Genomic DNA, 19,350 nt, shown 5'->3' with positions numbered 1-19,350 from the left:
TTTCCGCACCGGCCACAAGCTTCAAAAGAAGAACTATTTTATTTTACCAGAATTAGTTTGATACGTTAGTTAGTTTTATGCACAGATTAAAAAAATAATAATTTCTCACAAAACAAGTTTTTTCTAGATTCGCCGAAAAGGTGAGCTCGCTTTGCTTGCAAATTTCATCAAACTTAAATCTTCAAAGTTTACCATTCTACCATTCAATAGTATCCTGTCAGCAGCCTTAGCCAAAACTATATTTAACCAGCACTATATTTGAAACTGAGGCCAAGCTGCACTCCGCAAAAACATGCGAGAAAACAGCTCTAAAAACGGATAAAAGAGGAACTGGGAAAACAAAACAATTCTCGAAAACTATCAAGGATAGCCGATTATTGCGCAAATAGCACAGAATGTTCCGACCATAGTCTCATAAACAAATTCTTTTTTCAAATAAACAGAGTTTTTCTGCGTGGTTTGATGAAAGGATCTGACGTAAAACTATAATTTGAGCATATTCGACAATTATAGTAAAATAAGCAAACTTTCAAAATTTCAAAGAAAAAAATAGAAGCCATTTAAACTCTTTGAATTTCTAAAACAATTTATGATTGGCGCTTTTTTGATAACATGAACCCAACTAGAGAAAACTGAATTAACCTTCGTAATGGAGAGTGCTATTTACGTCACTTTAAGAAGACAAATTTCAACTAGCTTGTAACGCACCTCCGGTGCTTCTAATTGTTAACAACTCATAAAAAACCGCATATATTGCAAATAAGATCTGCTTCTCTTGATTTTACTCTGACAGCACTCAAATACAAGGTTGTAATATGACAATTCCAAATTTAGTGAGAAATTTTTATTCAATTTTAAATTCAAAGTTAGAAATTATGCGAAGTTTTTTTATATCTAAGTTCTTTGAAAAATATCAAAATGACATATGAAACGTCATATCTCGAAAACTGCGAAGATTTCACCAGTCATATTCGGATACAAGCCTCGCAACCACTGAGAGTACTCTCACAGCTCCCAAGTACAGGGTTGAGAATTTCAAAATGTGAAAAATAAATTTACATTTTCTCAGAAATCTTGAAAAAATCCTAAAAACCATTCAAATCTCGAAAACAACAATGATTTGAGCAGTCATATTCAAATGCAAGATTCGCAACTCCTGAAAGTACCCTGACAGTCCCCAAGTACAGGGTTGAAAATTGTCCATCTCATAACCTAAAAGGATTTGGTTATTCATATATGGACGCCAAAATCGCAACACCCGGGTAAAGCCTGACATCATCCTTGGGTTGCTAATTTCAAACTTGGTAAAATAAACACTGAATTCATATAGAAAATGAAAAAAAAATCTCAACCATTGCAATACACTATACAGCTGACCATTGCAATATACGAACGTTAAAAAAATCTTTTGTAAAACATGCAAAAATAATACGCTGAAAAAGCTTAAACATGGCGAGACAGTGAAGCCCGCATTTAAATATATAATAGAATGAACTCAAAAAATGAATAAGTACCTAAAAGAATTCATAAATGCATAAATATGTATGAATGCACCTCTGCAGCTATTAGAGATTTTGATGCACATGTTAAGACTTTTTCCTGGAAAAAAAACAAAGCAAATAATATCAACAAGACCTGTATAAGAATCTTCACTAAGTTCTTTACTCTTACACTACAATTATTGCACAGCATGCTAACTACCAGTAAATCAGAAAAAAACTATAAAATAGCAAGGATAGCCGGTTAGTGTGCAAGTAGCACAGAATGTTCCGACCACAGTCTTTAAGAAACTACCAGAAAAAGTTTTGTTTTTTTTCCAAGCTGATGAAATTTTTTTTGCGTAGGGTGATTTAAAAAAGTCTGATGTAAAACTATGTGTTAAGCATATTTGACATTCATAGTAATATAGGCAAATCAAATAAAAACTTTTTTTAAGAAAATTGACTAGAAAAACAAAAAATTTTCCATTTTTTTTTGAAGTTTTTGGTTGCCTCATTCCTCGCTTTATTGTATGCCTGATCCCTCGCTTTATTCTCTCGAAATTAGACGAAAAATCAAAACTTTCTAATGGGTTTTTCTCGACACTAGAAATGTGGTTCGAATCACGACTGAAAAGGCTTTAATATGATATATTACTCAAGACTGGTCGATGATCATTTGTGGTACCTGATTTTGCGAAGAAAACAAAAGGAAAAAACTAAAACAGACACGAATACAAAGTTCCTCCCCATTTTCAATGGTCGGAACAAAAATCGACGAAGTCAGAACTACCATAATTTTGGACGCCAGTTGAGCCAGAGAAAACGAAATGAAAGTATCTGCCGTTCTCACATTTGTGCATAAATTTGGAAACAATTTACCTGTGTCATAATGTAACGAAATAAGGCAATGAACAAACCAACTGTTCATAGCAAAACTGTTGATCATACTTCATAACAAAAAATAAGCTGAGTCGAAAAAAGCAATCAGGGAAACAGTTTAATACGCTTGTCTCAAAAACAGTTCAATTTTAGAAAAAAAGCCGAGAAACACAATTGCCACCATTTTAACTTAGTATTGCAAAAAAATTATCAACTAAGCAGACAATACCTGGGTAAACAACCGTTGAGCAAAAAAAAACTGTCGAAGAAAATTTTCAGCTCGAAGAGTTTACGAGCCCCTCAAGCACAATAATTGTAGGTTCTACACAGAGACGCAGCTGAGTTTCGCGCCATTTGTGATACAATACAAAACAAGCATTACAAGCTAGCAGACTACAAATGAAACAAAAGACAAAAAATCTTTAAAAAAAGTTTGAAAAATGTCGCAAACCCACAGATACAAAAAATCCAAGTGCATGTCTCGAATGATGTTCAATTTGAATACAACACATTCAGAAACACAATCGCCGTACTTTGATAAGTATTGCACATTAAACTGACAAGAATTACACGCGGTGCTGATCTATCTTTTAGGTTGTCTATTACAAATGTGTGGTTATCTCCAATAAGACGCAAGCGAATTCGAAGAACATACTTCTACAAAAAAATCCACAAATTTATATCGGGCGATCGACATTTTCAGGAAATACGCCAATGATCACAATCACCGCCTTTATATATGCCTTTAAAATCATTTCCCGAGCGGCAACTAAGCCGATAATACTTCGTTAGACGCCAGTTGAGCCAAAATGAAATGAAATCATACTAAATTTTGAGCTATAATGTCGAAGTATTTAGGCTTTATTCTTGGAAACACACAAAAACATCACAAAAAATATCAACTAGGTCAATATAGCAGTTTAAGACGTTAAAGTAAGAAAAAAAGAGAAGATAATTATACAGAATCAGCTGTGATAAACTTACAAATTACAGAATGACTCTCAATTGAATTTGCTTATAAAATCTACAGTAGTTAAACAATAGTTCAACGGTTTAAATTTTCTAAAAAAAAATGTTTTTCACATCTAGACTAAGTCAAATGGGCCTGAGTTTTCATAAAAACGAAACGCGTCAAGAATAAATAGATTCATGGCGAAAAAGAAAACAAAGTCAGATCGGGACTAGAATCCGAGATCTTTCACCTGTAAGAAAAATCTACTTCCCGATTACAAGTCACTTGTTCTCGCAAAAGAAAATAAATATTTGTCGAGCGGTAACTAACCCGACAAAAACTAGGTAAACGCATGTTGAGCCGAAAACAAAATTTTTGCTATAGAACCTTTGAGCAATAAGTTTCTAAAACTTTACGCCCCTTCCGAAAACACAAAAAGGCTGTTTTCTCCTTTCAAACAACGCAAACTTTGTTCACTAAGCAGATATAACATATGCTGAAACAATATAGGCCCTATTAAGCTTTCGAGCGAAAAAAAAACAAAAGGACAATATTCAAAGTCAAGGTTAGTAAGCTTTTTAAATTACCGGGGTACATCAAGAACACTTGCAACTACAAGAAAAATTGCATACCTCTCATAAAAATTCCCTTAAGTGAAAACTAAGCCAATAAAACGTGGACACAAAAACAAAATGTCGACAATAACACTAGCAACTACAAACATAGCCAAAAAAAAAACTGTTGGAAAAGAGTCAATGAACGCAAAAAAAAGAAAAAGCTGACTTGTTTTTTGAAAAATGTTTGAATGCACTCTAGTAGTTATGAGAACATTTTTAGCCTTTTCTTTTGAAAAAAAAAATGAAAAGAAATCACCGCGACCTTTATAACTTACCTGATGAAAAAGTATGTCAGCGTTGTTGTAGACATCGTAAACTTGAAGGTGAGTTTGTGTTCCAACAAACAAAAAATCTCGGTCAGAGTTTTGGTCAAACTTCCCAGCTGCAAGACATTTTATTGACTGATTTACATTGAGAACATTTGTTTCGGCTGAGGGATCAGACGAATAGTTTTCATCAGCCCCAGCTTTTTTGAATCCACCGGGAATATGGATGAAAACCTACAACCCATTTAAAAGGATATGACTGCGAAATAAATTTAATTTAAACTAAATAAATCAGTGCAACTGACCTTTCCTCCTACTGTGGCACAAGCTAATGCATAATTGGTCCCGTCAAATTTGCCAATAGTGACAAGTTTTGACAAAATTTTATGACTGATTTTGAACGAGTAAGCAGCATTATAAACCATCTGAAACTAGTTACAAACAAAGTAGAAAGGGATGACCTCATAGGGACATTAAAGAGTCATAGGAACATTGTAAAGTCAGGGCCCGACAAACAACCAATTCTCCATATCAAGAAGATCAGCCAGAATGAGCCGACCAAATTTCAGGTTATTCGATAAAATAATGTCGTTATGAAGACAATTTTGACAATCACAAAAAAATGCCATGAACAAAGATTTAGCTCCAACAAATTTCCTGTAATCTCTGTAACTCTTATAAAAAATTCGAACCAATTTATAATTCGACAAGCTTTGAACACAACATTTGCCAGTCCGTCATAACGAAGGAGGTTTATGTTTGAACAAAGCAGGGAGCTACCATTGAAACTATAGTTCCAAAACCGAAAAAATTTCGCTAAAACAACAGATTATTTTCTAAAAAACTAGACATGTTAGCATGAATTGCCATCAACGCGTCAGAATTTTGAGTCTGTTTGGGAAATGACAAAGTACTTGATTTTATGAGATTTCGGGTGCCCAAAAATGGAATTTATTCGGACCAAGCTGTCCACTCATTTCAAACTAAATGTTACATTCGCCCGGAAGTACATTTCGACGGAAAATAAAGCTAGCTTCTAAAATGACTGGCTAGCGTCTAAACACAGCTCTACATGCTTTTCATCGTCTCTGCCAAAGCCAGTTCTTTTGGTGGTCTTTCTAACATCAGGTCGACAAAAACGTTACTGTTTCCGGCTTCGATCAGAACGCTCTAATTAACTTAGTTACATGCGGAAATAGTGAGCTCATGGCTGGGTCTCAGCATCCCCAGACCACGAGGTCACTCCTTAAAACAGGGCTACTACATATTTATCATATTACTATTGTTTTTGTTCAGCAGATAAAAATCATCCTCTCCATCGAAGATGGATCAACTCTTTCGCTTAACTCCTAGCTTCTCATAATCTGAAAACGAATTTAGATGTTATTAATTCATTTCAGGACATGACCAGAAGCTAAAAGTTCATATAAACAGAGAATTACAGTTTTCTCCCGAGACCCCTCCGGATTCTGGAATCCGGGCAAATAACACTCCTTTTTCTTCCCGGAAGGCTGGAAACGTCTTCCCAATACCCTTCCTGGTTCTCGGCATTCGTGTTGTAACGATTGTAGCAAAGTAAAGAAAAGTTAGCATTAAATGCATCGTCGTAAAAAATTAAAATTAGTTAAAATAACAAATGTCATTAAAATCGAGTTACAAGGTAACATTTTGCATTGATTCTTGGATACAAGCATGGTTTCCGCGTACAATGGCTAGACCGAGTCTTTACTTCAGAAATAGGAACGATCTCGTTTCACCTGTCTGTTCTCTGATTTTTCTGCCTATTGCTTGTAGAAGTTTGATACTCGTCTGGCCTATTCCACCCAGTGTTTCAATTGCAACCGGCTCAAACGTGCAATAATCAGGGAGGTCATTTAGATGTTACTAAATGACCAAAGCCAGTTTCTGATTTCAGCTTCGCTAACAACAACAGGACCTTCTGTTGTGGCAACCGGGATACGTGATGCAGCGAGACGATGTAAACATGTAAAGTCCCGTGCGACTGGCTTACCGCGATGCCAAATTGTTAAGGTGATACCGTCTGGTCTACGGCCGTCGTTTGTGAGCAGTCCGATGGGTTCTAATGTTGATTATGTACCTGTTGCATTGACAGCTTCCTTTGTAACTGTGTTGCACACGCAATGACGTTGGAATCGTGACTTTATCTTGAGACATGTGAGTTCATAGTGACCTTTTGATCTGTGACAGTGCCGCAGACACAGCTAAACTGTGGTGATATCATGGCACCAAGTCTCAAACCACAGGCAACACGAATCTGGGGTAATGTTCGCCCGGAAGTAAATATCGACGGAAATTAGAGCTCAGCTATAAAACGACCGGCCAGCGTATTGAACAGAGCTCTACATGCTTTTCACCGTCTCTGCCAAGCCAGTTCTTTTGGTGGTCTTTCTAACATCGGGTCGACAAAAACGTTACTGCTTTCGGCTTCGGTCAAAACACTCAAATTAACCTAATAACATGCAAATGTAACATTCGTCTACTGCAGTCACACATGAGGCTTAAGAAAAATAGGCCCTATAACCACTGGCTCAAGGGTCAGGGACGCTATCTCTTGTGTTTTCCCACCTCAAGAACGGTCGGAGCCAGTTCGGTTCGCTTATGACATGAGACTACGACCCGTTACAGCTTAAAGGCTACTACTAAAATATCCCCCCACTCTAGAATTAGAAACGTCCCCATACTTAGGTCTCTAGATACCCAAAATACATGAACGCCGTTAAAAACCGGGTTGGAACAATCCGTTAGGTTACTTTTTATTAGACAGTGTAACTTTGATCCATTTCAGATGGATCAACCTAAAACTCGCCTTATCTCAACATAACAATCATAAAACACACTCTAGAAATTAAATTTGTACTCACATAGCAGCACGCTCAAGAATTGGGAAAATAATCCAGTCAGTAACTAACTCAAGAAATAAATAACTAAGAGAAGTTTAATGTTTTATAGTTTGGACAGCAAGGATAAGTTCATGCTCTAGAATTTGAGTTCTCTTGGACCGTTGGGACACTCTAGTTGTCCGCCTTTCCGCTGAAGGTTCACTCTGGTCCAACTTTAGTAATCGCTCTCTCGGGGATACTCTGTCTTCTATTTCAAGTAGGACAGCTCTACTCTCGATTGTATATAGACGGAAATTGCGAATAGCAATTTCCCACTCGTTTTTACTTTCTAACTTTCCCGCAATTGCTCTAAAATTGTTCTGATTTCTTTTTCTGATTTTCAGTTGTCGCGAGAAAATCGTGCATGACATGTTCCTTTCGAAATTTTGAAAAGTTAAATTTCACTTCAAAATCAAGTATTTTCTGCTCTTCTCAAGGTCAAACTTCCAAATATGACCGACTGGCACATACTCCCCGGACTCGAGATCGATGTCCTCATCGCGCGCTGTCTTCTGCCAGTGAGTCCCAGAAAAACCGAGTGTTGCTCAAGATACAGTGCCAGTGGTCATTTACAGAAGTTTGCAGCAGATTTAAGATTATCTACACCCCAAAATTCACGACCATTTAAAATTTTCACACTATTGCTAAACAGCAATCAAAATCTGCATTTACCTGCACCTTTGAATTTTCGCTTTTCAAGCCAATCATTTAAAAATCTCTTTTGTCCTATTCAATCAGGAAATTGTCATGCAGCATTTTGATTTATATAATAGATATAGTATATTAGTAACAATATTTACTTTGTTAAAATTTCTTTTTCGTGAATCCAAGTTTCACTCGGATTCACACTCAAGCCCCCCTTCCCTCTCAAGACTCAAGATCCATCCGATTTGCCCATTCATCTCGTGCTCTTCGCCTTGGAGGTACTGCCCCCTGAAGTGCTAGATGCGGCAAACTGTCTCAACAGTTCTTCTTCATCATCGGAACTAATCACAATCTCCTCCCAAGCCTTCAGCTGTTCATAGGATCGCATCCATTCTCTCTGCTCCTGCAATCTCTTTGCTTGGTTGGGTAGTGCCTTCACCCTAGCTTCTCGGTTCAAGCAAAAGGAGTTGTGCAGGCTCAAGCTCACGTTCTTCGCCAGGTCTTCCTCTAGTATCGACTCCCTCGCTTTGGTGTTGTCTCTAGACATCTTACCCACTCTCTTCCATCCCGTCGTGATCGCATTACGATGGGTTAGCAGGGGTCTCTTGAAAGCCTCCGGCCCAATCTCGGCCTGGAACTGTCGATACTCCTTATGATATTTTCTCATGTGATCTTTCGTTGCCCTGTACAACCAAGATGTCAGTGTCGCCCGAAACCATGGAAAGTACCTCAAGCGACTCCATACGTGCCTGACTTCCGTTGGTATGGCGAATACTTTGCACGCAGTCTCAAACAACTCAAGTCTCCTGCTGTAGTCTATCGCGTATATTGACTCAGCCGTTGGCGTCGTCGCCTCCCGATACTTCGTTATATTCTCTTCTATCCATCTCAGAGCTAACATCGTGCTCACTACTAAGAGCGTCACCTTCTGCCGGTGATCCGGTAGTCCGATCGACCGAATCTCTTCCACATCCCACACCAGGCAAAGGTTCTTGTGATCTGGATACCACACCGTTTGTGCCAAACAGTGGCATGGGCATTCCCCATGAGAGATCTCAATGCTCCTGAGATTACGCTCCCCTGAGGCTTCCAAGAGAGGCTCAAGCTCCATCATTTTCTCGTGCATCGTGTCGTTGTCTTCCAGGTTCGGAGTACTTCCCACAGGTTTCCCGATCACGTTTTGTCTCTCGTGATCGCTTGTGTTTTCTCTTTCCAACTTCAGAAGATCTTCTCCCCAGATTTCGCTTAAGTCATCTCTCAATTCTTTTGGTACTGTCCCTTTGATTTTTCTCAACAACTTGTGCGAGTGATGCGACATCCGAGCCAACCTCACGCACTTGGGCACTGAGAAGGCCTTGTCCACCAGTATTCTCTGGCTGGACACTTCCACCATCGCCATGTGTAGCGGGTAGTGACTTCCGCACAAGTTGGCCATCATTGACCCTATCAGCGATTTCGCGTTCAATGGCAAGCCATAAGCTTCGCTCAGGGGAAATCCCATTTCCGCCTCAAGACCAACTTTCCAGCTCCGGATGTGTTTTTGAGTCACCTGCAACACCCCGGGCCATGATTCCACGCTCAACGCCGTCACTAAATGATGTTCAGACTCCAGTCTCTCCAGTGCCTGCAGACCACACATTCTCGAGAAGAATCCGAGAGCTGTCGCTATATTCACCGTGGTTCTCGCGTAACATTCCGCTATTATTTGCACTTCACTTTTCTCCCTTTCTGTGATGTCTTCGAACCAAGTGACCAGGTCTTCTTTTTGAAACGACAGTATTCTGACGCATGACCGTCCATCGCAGATGTGCTCTCCGTTCCCACACGTCGAATCCAGACAGCTACCCGGCTCCAATTTCTTTGCTGACCCGGGGTCGCTCGTCCTTTCGCTTGGCTCTTGCATCTGGGGTGTGATTAGCTTATGTAGCACACTCAACTTCGCCAGATCTTCATCTTCCGTTGGTGCTAACCTCACTCGCTCGGTGGTTTCCTCGATTAGGCTCGCATGGGGATGTGGACACCAGGAGGGTCTTAGTAGCTTCCATATCACTCCCAAGTTCGTGGTTAACAAGCCATTTCCACCGCCCATGTTCACTTCAACTCTCTTGTTTGAGCGCGGTATGCTCATCACCTCTGGTGTTTTCTCAAGAATCAGGCCCAAGCTCGGCCCCTCTTTCTCCACCGCGTCTATCTCCATTATCCTTTCTGTCCAAAACTTCAGTAGCTCCGCTACCTCATGGTTTCTGTGGGCTCCTCCAGCTTCCGAGTCCAAGAAGGGATTGTAGGCTATTCCCATCACTCCAGACACATATTGGTATTCCCCCTTCTCACTGAGTCTCGAGTACTGTTCTGACGAGGCCAGGTTACGGTGAACATCATGTTCTTCCTCGAACTTCTTATTAGAGAACCTCCGTACCTCGTCCAGCTTTCGATGGTTCTCTAAGGATAGTCTGGAACCATCTTCTTTCTCTATTCCTGTACTCTGATATACGTTCAAGATGATCGTTGAGACTCTTCTCTCCATGGTTTTACTTCCACTTGCTCTCTGGTGGCATGCCAGGATGGTGCTATCAGACATCATTGACATTGTCCATCTCAAGAAACATGTGGCATCTTTTCTTCTAGCCAGGCTCAAGCCTGAATTGTCCCTGGCCACGTGTTGCATCAGCGCCTGATACACCTCTAGCTTCTTGCTTCCCAACTTCAGCCTGTCATACGAGGTCAATGTCTCCAACTCTATTCCCACCAGACTCCAGGTGAACATTAATTGTCCCGCAGTTCTAACGAAGGGATTCGCCATTAGTGGCGGTGCTGATGAGGATGTTCTCATCGCCTCTTCAAAATGATCCTTCAACAAACTCTGCCAGGACCTCTTCAGATGACTTGCCATCTCTATCTTATTAACCTCGGCTTTTTGCTGGGTGGCCCAATTGCGTCGCCTGCGAGCTATTCCACTGTCCAACTTCTTCAAGCAGTCCTCCATTTCCTTCAATGTTTCGAGGGCCACCCACCACGTCCGGGAAGTGTTCCTCGTCTTGTTCCTTTCCAATGGATCACTCGTCACTTGTTTGCTCATGTCCTGATGTGCCTTCGAGATCCATTCTTTGCCGATCTCCACTTCCCCTACCTGTCCGTTCGTTGAACCTCTCTTCACGTTTACCTTCTGAGGCTTGAAGTCTTCTTCTGACGTAGAACTGGTGGAAACCTCTATTTTCCTTTTCTACTTCAAGTGGTTTTCCTGAGTTCCGAGCTGTTCTTGTATGCCGCCGTCTTGCATCGGGCCAAAACGATGGGCGCCGTCTTCTCTCAAGTTTCCTTCCGAAACAGCATCCACTGAAGGACTACCCCATCCTTCCACTTCTCTCTTCCTCTTGCGAGTCTTCACGTCTCTGCTCAAGGGTGTGGTGGGCTATCATCATTGATTCTACCTCTCCATCCACTCCTTCCAACTCTTGCCTCCCCCCTGCTCGAGCCTATAAGGATATTAGTACTTTTAATCATATTACTAGTCCCAACCTTATCCCTTTTTATATCATCAACCATTTTATCCACAGTTTTTCGTTTCAGAGTAGAGCTGTCCTCACATTTCTCTTTTCTAGTCTTCGATCGTGCGTTCCTCAGCTCCACTAGCTTGTTCAGCAGCTCTTTTCTTGCTTTCTCATCCAGGCCCGTTCCTATCAGGAGCGGTTCCCCGAATCTCACTACTGCGTCCCACAGTTCCTTCTTGACTTGTCCAGCGTCGTCTCGCTGCCCCACTTCTCGATTGAATTCCTCCAGGAACTCCTGCCAAGCGTCATCCTCGAGAGATCCCAAGAATATGTCCCTGTTCCCTTCGAACGTGTTCTTCCCCCTTTCCTCCGAGCTCAAGAGTAACATCCCCATATTGAAGGTCTCACCTGCCAATGGCAGTTCTAGGTTTCTTCCGCGGGGACGGGTTCAGAGGTGGTGTGGCAGTATCTGCCCAATTCTCTTCGCTCAAGTCTTTCAACAGCTCTTGAGTGGTGAGTTCCTCCCCTGATGGCCCCTGGTTCAGGTGTATTCCCCACCTCCATGTCCTCTCCAGCTTCACTGAGAGTTTCATCCATACTTTCTTCCTCCGATTCATTTCTTCTTCTCTCAAGAATTCTTTTGAATCGATCCTCAACGGGTCCGCTCCTCTTGTCTCCAGGCGTGTCCACGGACAGTGGTGATGGTGTCGCAGGATCCAGCTTCTTGTATTCCGTCAGTGCTACGTGCAGTTGACCTGCTGCATCTAGCTCTGTTCCTTCCTGTCTTATTTCCACCTGTTCCAAGCCATAGGGCGCCTTATATTTTCTCGTGGCAAATTTCATGTCGTCCACCAGTGCGACGTGCCCCTCCATCACGATCATCCTGCCATCATCCCATATGGGCAACATGTTATCAAGTCCCTCCTTCTCAAGAGTTCTCAAGACTTTCCTCACCTCATACCCTGGGGGCTGCGAACCTCTACTCTTTTTCGCTTGCGTCGTCCACGAATTTACCTTCATCTCGCTGGTATGGAAATAGACCGCCGCCGTGTAGCCAATGAACAGGGGGTCCCAGCCATCAGTGAAATCCTTCTGCATTTCCTCCGCCCTCATCCTCGCCATTATGGAGGGAACTACCAAGGGACTATTCATACCTAAGGTCATCCTCCTGACTATTGGGAACTCAGGCATGGTTGCCGGGAGGATTTCTTTCTCCATTATGGTCTCTAGCTCCCTCTTCACCAGTGCGAAGCACTCCTTCCAGGCAGGAATTCTCAAGATTTCTCGTCCGTCCGCCGTCAATGGGTTCAAGTTCCAGAATTTGGTGATACATTTCAATAGGGCCCTCTCGCTTGCCTCCCATTCTGCATTGCATTTGTCCCCTGAAATTGCACACCATCATCTCAGCATCTTTCACTTTTCCGAAGAGTACCGTGGTTGCTCATACGCGCCCTGAGCACTTCCTGCTGACACCAATTCAGTGCTGCACCATCCAGTACGCTGATGAGACTCAAGTGCGTCACCGAGTGACGATACGTTATCACCAGGGGATCTGGAAACGCGTACGTTACTGCTGGACCATAGATGCAGGTCACCACCTCCTCCAGACCTCGGATTATCCCCTCCTCCAGACCTCGGATTATCCCCATTGGGTCCGACCTCATTGCCAGACACAGGTCCGTCAACAGAGGCATCCCTCTGTTCGCCTTCTCCCATTCTTCTCTCGAGGTTGGGTTTTCATCTTCACCCGTCATGTATCGATTCTGCATCATGAGGTATTGCACCAGCAGTGTCTTCAACCCTGCGGCGCACTTGTAGGAGCTGGTTTCAATGCTCGTGTGGACTTTCCCATAGACAGAGGTTCTCCATATTCCCATTAACCGATGAAACGACACCAATTCCCCATGGGTCAAGAGCACTAGTGCCCAGATACCCATCAACTCGAAGTGGTCTCCACTCCCCGACTGAACATATATGCTGGACCCATATTGAAACAAGTATCTGGGGTAGACCAAATACAGGGCCAAGAGCAGGCTGATGGGCATGCCCCAGTATCTCCTGCACGAAGGCTCCGAAGATAGTCGCCGTGGTGCCGAACACTCCTGCCAAGAATTCTCTCTCCCAGCAAGGACTCAAGAACTTGAGAATCTCGTAATCTCTCCTAGTTTTCAATTCGCCGTTGGCGTGCTCTCTCCAAAATCCTCCAATCGTCACTTCATTGGCGGCCGAGACAAATCTAACCACCGTCATGTCTCTCCTTTCAGCTAGCTCCAGTTGCTTCTCTAGAAAAACTCCAGATTTGTTTCACGAGGAGTGGTGCTTCCTCCCTCGTTTTATTCGTGGCGTTCTCCAGCCTTGGTGTCAGGAATGGCCACCAGCCATTCTCTTGGGTCAAGCGATACTTCATCGACTCTAACTGTTTTCTCCGTCTCGACCACATTTCTTCTCTCGTTGCTGGGACCTCTAGTCCTGCTGGTGGAATTTGCGACTTTCACATCCATACTCCGGAACCACAGGGCTGGCCGTCAACTGGTTTATCGCCGGGTGGTCGTCCCCGATGACTGGGCTGAAACTTGAGTTGTCTAGCAAAGTTCGATATCTCTAGCAAGAGTACCTCATCCAATACAATCAAGACATCGGCTAGTCCGTAAAAGCCCCTCAGCGCATGAGATATGTCAGCCCATGCCGCTGGTAATTCTGATCTGTAAAGTCTCAAGTTTACTGGCTCCAGCTCTCGATTGGGGGCTGCCATCAGAATCCGCCATTCACTCCCTTCCGCTATCAAGATTAAGACCGCATACACGAATTGTAGGGCGGGGTGGCATGCTGGCGTATCCTGGGGATGTGGTAAACACCACCCTTTGTCTTGGACCCAAATCTCGAGGCTACGTTCTCTTGTACCTCATTCATCGCCGCAAAATAAAGCCTGAATAGCCCTCCCATATCTTCTTTGATGTCGGAATCTCTTTTGCCCTTCAGTTGCTCAAGAAGTCCCCATCGCGTGCAGGTGGTCATTCATTCCTGCAAACAATAGCAGCTCAGGTTCACAGGGGCATCTCCGACTTTATTGCCACCACTAGGGTCAACATCTGGTTCAATTCGGCTCCTGGCAAAGAGTATACCAGAGTCTCCGGCCAGAACAACTTGGGAGACGTTCCTTCGAAGTCTGATCCCGCCACAATGATCACTCTTGCAGCAGCTGGATCTGCTCTATCATAAACTGCCAGAGTCTTGGCCAATTGGGTGCCGCCACAGGGCTTCCCGTACCTGGGATCCTCTGCCAACCTTGGACCTTCGTAAGCAGCGTCAGGCAACTCCATCCCCCCCGGGTTGAGCAGCTTGTCTACTACCTTCAATTGCGCCGGGGTTGCCAACTTGATCCTGGCGATGCCAGTTCGGTGCTTGGGAGGTTCTGCTATAAGTCCAGGACTCCCTAGCTGCTTAAGAGGCCTGTAGTTAATGGGTCCCATGATCGTTTTTGTGGGAATTCCAGTCAGGTCTGTAGTCTCCATTAACTTCGTTCTCGAGAAATGCGCCTCGTGTGCTTTCAACCAGTCTACGCAATGATGTCTATTCAAGTCCTCATGCGACACTCGTTCGATCCCCAGGGTTTCCGCCAACTCTCGTCTGCATTCCAAAGTCTCTAGATCCAGTTCCTTCACCTTCTCAGGATATCTCAAGCGGGTAGTCTCCCTAGACTTCTTTTCTCTCCTGCTATCTGCCACCACCACGGAGGACATCGCCGAGGTCGGGGGTGTTGATGACTCTACCTCCTCCGACTCCATTGGTGTGGCACTCTGCAATCGGGTCTGATTGCTCCTCGAGCTATCTCTAGTATCAACTCTCGCTCCCAATCGACCAGCCAAGGCCCTCGAGGCAAGGAATGGTGGGTTGGGAGGTGGCCCTAAAGTGAATTGGGCTGTCTCCAGCAGGTCCGCTTCTAGCGTGTTTATGTGAACCTGGAAGACATCGTTCAGCCACTCAGCTCCCCTTGGCCTATCGAAATGGATTCCATCTTTCGAGGTGTCTTCAGGGAATCCCTTGTTCTCCATGCGTTCTGCAACGTCTAACAGCCTGAGAGGAAGCACACTGTTTCGGTGTATTTCTCTGATCGCCTTGTTCAGGCTCCGCACCCTCTGGTTCATCTCTAGGGAGTGTTGATCAAACATCATGTTATAGGGGACCGTGCATATCGTCAACAGGATGGGATCCATTTGGATCCTCAGCTCCTCAAGAAGGCAATTTATCTTGTCGCTTAGCCTCGTCACTTTCCTTGCTTCTCCTCTCGACACGTCGTTGGTCCCAACCATCAAGGTGACTGTGTAAACTTTGGTCATTCCTAGCATGTCCAGAGTTGCCAACATCTGTGGCGTAGCAGCTCCAGCGAAACTCAAGACTCCCGTCTGCCAATGTGACCGGATCTGGGTCAACACCCGCACCAGGCTGTCCCCTATAATCAGGTGAACCGCACCCTCTGGCACACGAGGTGGCGCTAGATACTGCACCCAGGCTGCGTCGTGGAAGCAGTCCCTCCTGGCTTGCTGTTCCGCATTCCAGTCCAGCCGACTATGCTTGTGGTAGTTCCCCTCTGTGTCCTTCTTGTAGCTCGCGATCACGACGTTTCTGACCGGCTGTTCCCTCCAAGATGGTGGAAGCTCTGGCCTTGTCGCTCTTTCACGACTCTGCTGCTGCAATTTCTCGCCCAGCTCCTTTAGGCGCGATGAGGCGCCACTCACCTGACTACCGCTCGAGGTCGAGGTTGGTGTATATCCTGGTAACACCACATCCATCAGAGGACGTACAGGTTGGGTCTCTAGATTGCGCAAGGAGGGCGTCGCGTCATTCGGTATCCAGACCTCCAACCCTTCACTCATGTGTTCCCTGGCCTCGCGGTCAAGGTTGAACCGTCCTCTAGCCCTGGGAGCTTCATCCACCTCCATGCGCGACTCTGGCCTTGAGCTTGTCACCACTCGTTCGTTTGACCTGGCTCCCTTTTGTGCGTCCAGCTCGCGTTGTCGTTGTTCTATCCTTTCCAACTCCGACTTTAGTTGATCGCGATTCGCGGCGTTCTCCCGCACCTTTAGCTCCTGCTGATGTTCCGCCCTTAGCATCTCAAGTAATTTCAACGTCTGATCCCGCTCGTCGACTGCCTGGTCTCTCTCCAGCTGAAGCCTCTCCCTATCCAACTTCGCCTGATCCCGATCGAGGTTCGCTTTATTCCTTTCCTTCAGCGCCTTCTCAAGCTCTTTCCTTAGGACTCCCAGCTCCGGATATGCCTCGGTCGTCTGTTGTGCTCGCGACATCGACGGCACCTTACTCGAGCTCTGGCCCGTGGATCTCGCTGTTGGCCTCGTCGGTAGCGGGAACTCTCCTGCGCCGTGTTCGGTGTTGTTACTCAGGCCAGGATTTCTTGCCAAGTCAAAGCCCCTTACTCCTCCATCCGCATTCCAAGACAACCATCTGGTCTGTGCTCGATTTGATATGCCCTCAGTGGTGTATCCGACTATCAAGACAGCCTCCGTCGCAGACTCCCTGCACTCGCCCTGGTCCTCCAACTGGAGGATCGCATTCAGCATCACCGCCATTCTCTCGTCGATCTGGGTGTGGTCCAGGTCCCTCAAGCGTCTGTACAGCTCGTCAAGAGTGGGCCTCTGCAGAGCCGTGGGCATAGAGTTCCAGAATCGGTCTGCCATTCTTTATAACTTCGGGATGTGTGTAGATAGATGTCAACCAGCTCAAGAATTACCTTACCAACTCAAGAATTACCTTACCAACTCAAGTATTACCCAATTCAAGAAATCTCTAGAAATCTTCTCTTGCAAGCACTTGCTGTAGATCCGGATTGTCGCGTGTTCAATCAAGATTCTCTTTTTCTGTTTCTCGCTTGAGTGTAGTTGGATATTCAACTTTGTTTTCAAACTTGATCTGAAAACATAAAGCTCATTAAAACTTAGTATGTCACGTTCCTAACCTAGAGACCCCCCTTCTACCCATATGATTAAAATCTTATCATTCACATATCACTTAAAACAATTTGATTGGATCTCCCTTAAGAACATGCAGATTCATTTTATGTTTTAGCACCATCAATTCTTTCTTTTAAAATTCAATTGTCATGCCAATCACATCTTAAGATCCCTTTACCTGCGCCGCACCCCAGTACCTAACTCAAGACTCCTCCCTCACACCCGACCTGATACCTCCATGTACCCGACTCAGGCGATGCTCAAGTAGTACTTCTTGTGAAGATGCACCATTATCTCTGTTTCTGCAAAGACCACATGTAGGATAGCATACAATTCCCTCGAGCTCAGTTTGCCCCTGTTTGGGTCGTACACCGGCATCGAGACCTCCACTATTCCTCTTTCAATCATGAAGTCACGTAGTCTTGTCAGTGCCAATATCACGTGTTCGGGATCAATTGTGTTTCTGTCGTTGACTCTCGTTACTAGGAAGCAGAGGTATTTGCCCGGGACTTGTGCCACTGACGGTGGAAGCGCTGCTATGCCTCCCAGTCCTGGCCTCTGTCTGAACAGAAACTCTACGTTCTGGTACTCTCTTTTGAAGTCAGCCTCCAATCTTGATTTGAAACTCATGTCCGCCGTGATGCAGATCGCGCTGGTCCTGTTTGACAGGATGAAGTCGCTATCTGTTATCATGATGTTCTCTGAGTATTCATTGGGTATTTCGAATTTCGTTTTGAAATTCCTTCCTATGGTAGGCTCTGGTTCTTCTTCCTCCAGTTCCAATCCGCTTGTTTCCCTCACTTCCTTGAGCTTCTTTATCATCAAATTTTCGGTGTGGGTAAGTCCTACCCCCACTCCCCGGACAAAAATATTTATCGACGTCCCCGTCGATGTAGTCGGGTCTGAATTGTCCTTAGGGATGTCCAGTGGCCTGTCTGTTGCTGTCCATCCGAAAAGAGGGTCCTCTGTCTTCATGTAATTTGCTGCTGATATATCGACTTGCTGAATGCTTTGTCCTTCGTGGCTCTCGTCCTTGACATCACGCATCCACTCTAGAATCCTCAAGTTCGTGTTCTCCCTCCTTTCTATTTCACTCTGCTCGAGATCCGTCTCCAATTCTGGCGTCGAGTAATCATCCTGCGGATAATTTCCACCATCGTCAATGACCTGCCATTCCTCTCCGGCTTCCAGTTCGCCTGCGCTTAGTAGTTCATCGCCCAACTTGTCTGGCTGTATCTTATCGATCAAGAAGTCATCCCCGTACCTATTGTACCTCATGCCTGTGCGTTTACGATTGCCAGTCCTGGTTTCCGGTGGTGTTGGTCGATCCGGCTCCATCCACTTCGGTACCTCGTTTTGCTCTGGGTCGTTCCAGTCTTCTTCTACAAATGAACCTGCATCCGACTCCACTTCTATCTTTTCGTTGTCGTCCAAACTCAAGTTCTCATTACCATCATTTTTCTCTCTAGTGCCTTTCTCATTCACTTCGCACGCTGGTTCCACCACCAGGTACTCAAGACCTTCCATGTCTCTTGGTAGGCACCAGTCCTCCGGGGACGGGACATGAGGCTTCAGATTTTCGTAATGTGCTGCTCGCCCTGTACTCAAGCGATAGAACCGTCCTTGTTGATGTACTTCCGTAATCATGAACGGTCCTCTCCATTTCTTGAGTAGTTTCTTTGTTCCCTTGGGCGGTATGACATTTTGGAAGACCCACACGTATTGGCCCACTTCGTATGGCTTTGCTCTTAGTATCTTTTCGTCATATTTCTTGCGTTGCCTCATTTGCGCTTGCGCCGTGTTTCTCCGACATAGCTCGTTTAGCTCTTGTTGTCTTTTGATCGCTTCCTTCACGTATGCTTGAGGTGACGTCCTCTTCCCCTCGTACTCCGGGTAAAAGAATGTTATAGGCATTGCCCTTTCCCTGCCTGTCAACATCATGAAAGGACTGATACCCGTCGTTGAGTGCTGAGTGCTATTATAGGCTCCTACTACCTGTGGCAGGTATTTGTCCCAGTCCGTCATGTATCTCGAGCAGTACACCCTGAGCATGTTGACCAGTGTCCTGTTCTGTCTCTCTACCAACCCATTGGTCTGTGGATGATAGGTCGTCGAGTGCGCTTGAGCAATGTGTGATCTCTTCATCAATTCTTTTG

The 19,350-nt window shown here is 44.6% G+C and overlaps 1 protein-coding gene across 3 annotated transcripts in view; it reads right to left on the bottom strand.

Annotated features, from left to right (window-relative positions):
- LOC134845320 (Bardet-Biedl syndrome 2 protein homolog) overlaps window positions 1–19,350 on the bottom strand; it is a 342,396-nt gene that overhangs the window by 48,805 nt on the left and 274,241 nt on the right. For all 3 annotated transcript variants that reach the window (XM_063862305.1, XM_063862306.1, XM_063862307.1), the window contains exons 2-3: window positions 4,501–4,629; window positions 4,205–4,429 (exon numbers count right to left, since the gene is read on the bottom strand). In XM_063862305.1, the coding sequence (XP_063718375.1) occupies window positions 4,205–4,429; window positions 4,501–4,620 (345 nt within the window). In that variant the 5' untranslated portion in view covers window positions 4,621–4,629. The remainder of the gene's footprint in view (window positions 1–4,204; window positions 4,430–4,500; window positions 4,630–19,350) is intronic.

The sequence above is a fragment of the Symsagittifera roscoffensis genome, chromosome 4, assembly GCF_963678635.1.
Source record: "Symsagittifera roscoffensis chromosome 4, txSymRosc1.1, whole genome shotgun sequence".
Taxonomy (NCBI): Eukaryota; Metazoa; Xenacoelomorpha; order Acoela; family Convolutidae; genus Symsagittifera; species Symsagittifera roscoffensis.
This window is presented reverse-complemented; position numbering and strand designations above follow the sequence as displayed.